This window comes from Lottia gigantea (genome assembly GCF_000327385.1).
Source record: "Lottia gigantea unplaced genomic scaffold LOTGIsca_64, whole genome shotgun sequence".
NCBI lineage: Eukaryota > Metazoa > Mollusca > Gastropoda > Lottiidae > Lottia > Lottia gigantea.
The window spans coordinates 1,373,759-1,377,060 of record NW_008710179.1 but is presented as its reverse complement, the minus strand read 5'-3'; the positions used below and the strand labels follow the sequence as shown (position 1 = coordinate 1,377,060).

Sequence of the window (3,302 nt, the reverse complement as noted above, 5' to 3'; positions counted from 1 at the left end):
GTATAGCCCTAATGAAGATGTGATGTAGATTAACGGTCACGTTTCAATAGATTCTAGTATGTTTTATTATAAAGATATATCATACAATTTGAATTGTTGATTTTGATACAACAATAGCCGAAATGATATGTTATAAATATAGAGTTTAAACTGTTGACGTGATATTTCAGTTCAGGAGGCTGTCAAAGGGATAAACTAGACCTATATAAGAAATAGTTCTGTATTTTTATAGCCATCTTGTAGACTTTTCATCATTTGTAGTATTGGTTTTTCGACGACACAACGACTTCGGAATTAGATTATTTGTTAGGGCTGATATTATATAATCTGTATTAGATGAATGCCGAATTAGAACATAATCGTATACAAATCAAAATATACGTATCAAAACAATTGCTTAGCTTTCAGAATAGATGGGGAGACCGTTTGGTATATTACTCTATAACAATATCTTGTGTTATTGCTCTGAATAAGACATGTGGCAATTTATAATAACATATTTTGTTTTTTAGATCTTATTATTAATGACATCTTTGTGTGATTCGTACAGTGATTCAGATGTTCAAATTTTATATCTTAGGATTAAACTTTTAATTTGACAGAATAATTTTCTTTTCTTACAGAGTACACCATGCTGTAAAAGTGGTATTATGCTCCTTTCCTTGGCAAAAACTGTTACACGATTTCAAATCCCGGCGCTGACTGTGATATTTTTATATATTTATATAGTTGTTCGTGATAAAGTTCTGTCCCTTGAAGTTGAAAATATGGAGGATTTGTCGAAAAGTAACATGAAATTTGGTATTGACCTCTTAAAAACTGTGGCTTCTTCCAAAAAGAATGAAAATTTGTTCATGTCACCATTTAGTATCCAAACAGTGATGGCGATGCTTCATGTTGGTTCCAGGAATAATTCAAAGAAAGAAATTGAAAATGTTTTGCGTTTTGAGTCTGATGAGATTCATGCATCATTTGGAAAATATTTAGAAATGCTTCATCAGAAAGACTCAACTTATTCCTTATCTGCCGCTAACAAAATGTTCATCCACAATAAATTCGAGTTTCTTGACAGCTACCTCGATACTTTAAAGGCAACATACAAATCAACTGCTGAGAAATGTGATTTTGGTAGAAATCCCGAAGGAGAGCGAGAAAAAATAAACGCTTGGGTGGAAGGAGAAACCAATTCTAAGATAAAAGATTTAATCCCATCTGGAGTTCTAAACGGTTTGACTGCTATGGTTTTAGCGAATGCTATATATTTCAAAGGCGATTGGGAGAACAAATTCGAGGTTAGCGACACAGTTGATGATCAGTTTCACGTAGACTCTTCCCACCACGTGATGACGAAAATGATGACCATGAATAAGAAGCTTAAATTTGGGTTTTATAAGGCATTGAATAGTGAAATCTTGGAATTGCCCTACGTCAAAAAAGATTTAAGCATGTTCTTTATTTTACCACGAAAAGTTGATGGAGTTTCTGCTTTGACGGAGCAGTTGACAGACGAGCATCTGGTACAATTGATGAGATCTGTGTATCCAACAAAGGTTGATGTCATGATTCCAAAATTTTCATTAGAATCCGATCTAGATTTGAAAACCATTTTGATCGATTTGGGCATTAAAGATACATTTGATATGAATAAGGCAGATCTTTCAGGCATCAATGGGAACAAGGATTTGTATGTCTCCGATGCATTCCATAAAGCCTTCGTCGAAGTGAACGAGGAGGGAACAGAGGCTGCAGCTGCTACAGCAGCAGTCATTATGACTAGGTCCATACAAATTCCAAGGGTTTTCAAAGCAGATCACCCCTTTATTTTCTTTATTCACGATAATCGAACCAATATGGTTCTCTTTTGGGGACAATTTTCTAAGCCGAAGGGTGAGATTAAACCAACACGACAAGAACTGTAAAATGTTGCTGAATCAACAACAATGATAATGCAGACAGAAGCTGTGTCATATATTATATTTTGAATAATTCTACAATATTTATATAATGTTCCGAAAAAAAAATTGAGAAAAAGAGAACGTTTGACTCATTTACTTTTATTCATTACAGCTTTTGTAACGGACTACAATTAACGTAGCCTATGATCGCCAGCCAGAGTTTCAGCATAGTTTCAGTTACAAGACAATTATTTTATTATATCCTCTAATTATATAATACGTGTTATACTGTTATCCACTTTGTAACGAAGAATGATGCATATACCCACCAAGTGCACCAGAAGTTATATTTTTTTCAATTTGAATGAATTGTCAATAAAACCAATGTAATTGTTTTCAATTATGGAGTCTAAAAACTTTGATAATTGGGAGTATGCATGAATATACTTGAAATATTTTGGAATATCCAATTAAAAATGAATTTAGAAATATTATGAAAATTTACCAAATGGAGTTCATAAAACATTACTCTCTTTTTTTTGACATAATTCTAAAACCAAAATTCACTAATTCATAATTCTGTTTTATGAAACTGACCCACACCCCCTCCTCCACTCTAACACATACATATTTAGTTCTTAATCCATGCAAGGTTTACAATCTTTGAAGAACTTACTGTTTTCAATTCTAGTGAATTTTTACCCACAGATAGAATCGCAATTACAGCGATGCCTTAGTTTACATTTCGCTCAAAAACATAACTGAAGGTATTCATTAAAATCACCACTCAACTGTGATACAGACATGACAAAAAGTGAAAATAGGGCTGTCTGCATTCTTTAGAGTTTTACCCCAGAGACGTTTTTGAAATCATATTTATATATATAGACACAGCTTTATGGAACAACAATCACTGGTTAAAGTTTTATGCAACGTTTCGACGTGTTTCCCCCGTCGTCCTCAGGCACATAATGAGAAGAAGTGATGGGCAAACTATATATACATTAATGCTTATTATTAAGAACACACAAGAGAAAATGGTTTATTGATACATTACATTAAATTTTAATAGGTACAATAAGAGGTATATAATTCTTTAAATAACATACAGGCTGATTAAGTAAAATAATTGAAGTAAAGTAAATGAATTAAAAAAGATTAATTGAAGATTAAATAAACAACTATTGCTGGTATTGGAGTCTTTTATTAATAGAAATTACATTGTTCATATAACTAACTATGCTTAAAGTTGGAAATTGTTTTTGAATATGAATAATTACAAGTTAATAAGTTTATCATATGCATGCGATAAACGAACACCTTCATCTCTGTTAAGGTCAGGCTGATATCTTCTGATGTGGATAGCTTCATGAAGTCTCCTGGTTTTATCTATGTGCTTATTGATTG

General features: G+C 32.4%; 1 protein-coding gene across 1 annotated transcript; it reads left to right on the top strand.

The window, feature by feature from the left end:
* Positions 1-767: 767 nt before the first annotated feature.
* LOTGIDRAFT_195168 (hypothetical protein) lies at positions 768-2,430 on the top strand (the record flags this gene model as incomplete). Its single annotated transcript, XM_009064721.1, has 2 exons — positions 768-1,340; positions 1,395-2,430. The coding sequence occupies 2 exons, from the start codon at positions 768-770 to the stop codon at positions 1,917-1,919; spliced, it is 1,098 nt and encodes a 365-aa protein (XP_009062969.1). The 3' UTR covers positions 1,920-2,430.
* Between the last annotated feature and the right edge of the window lie 872 nt (positions 2,431-3,302).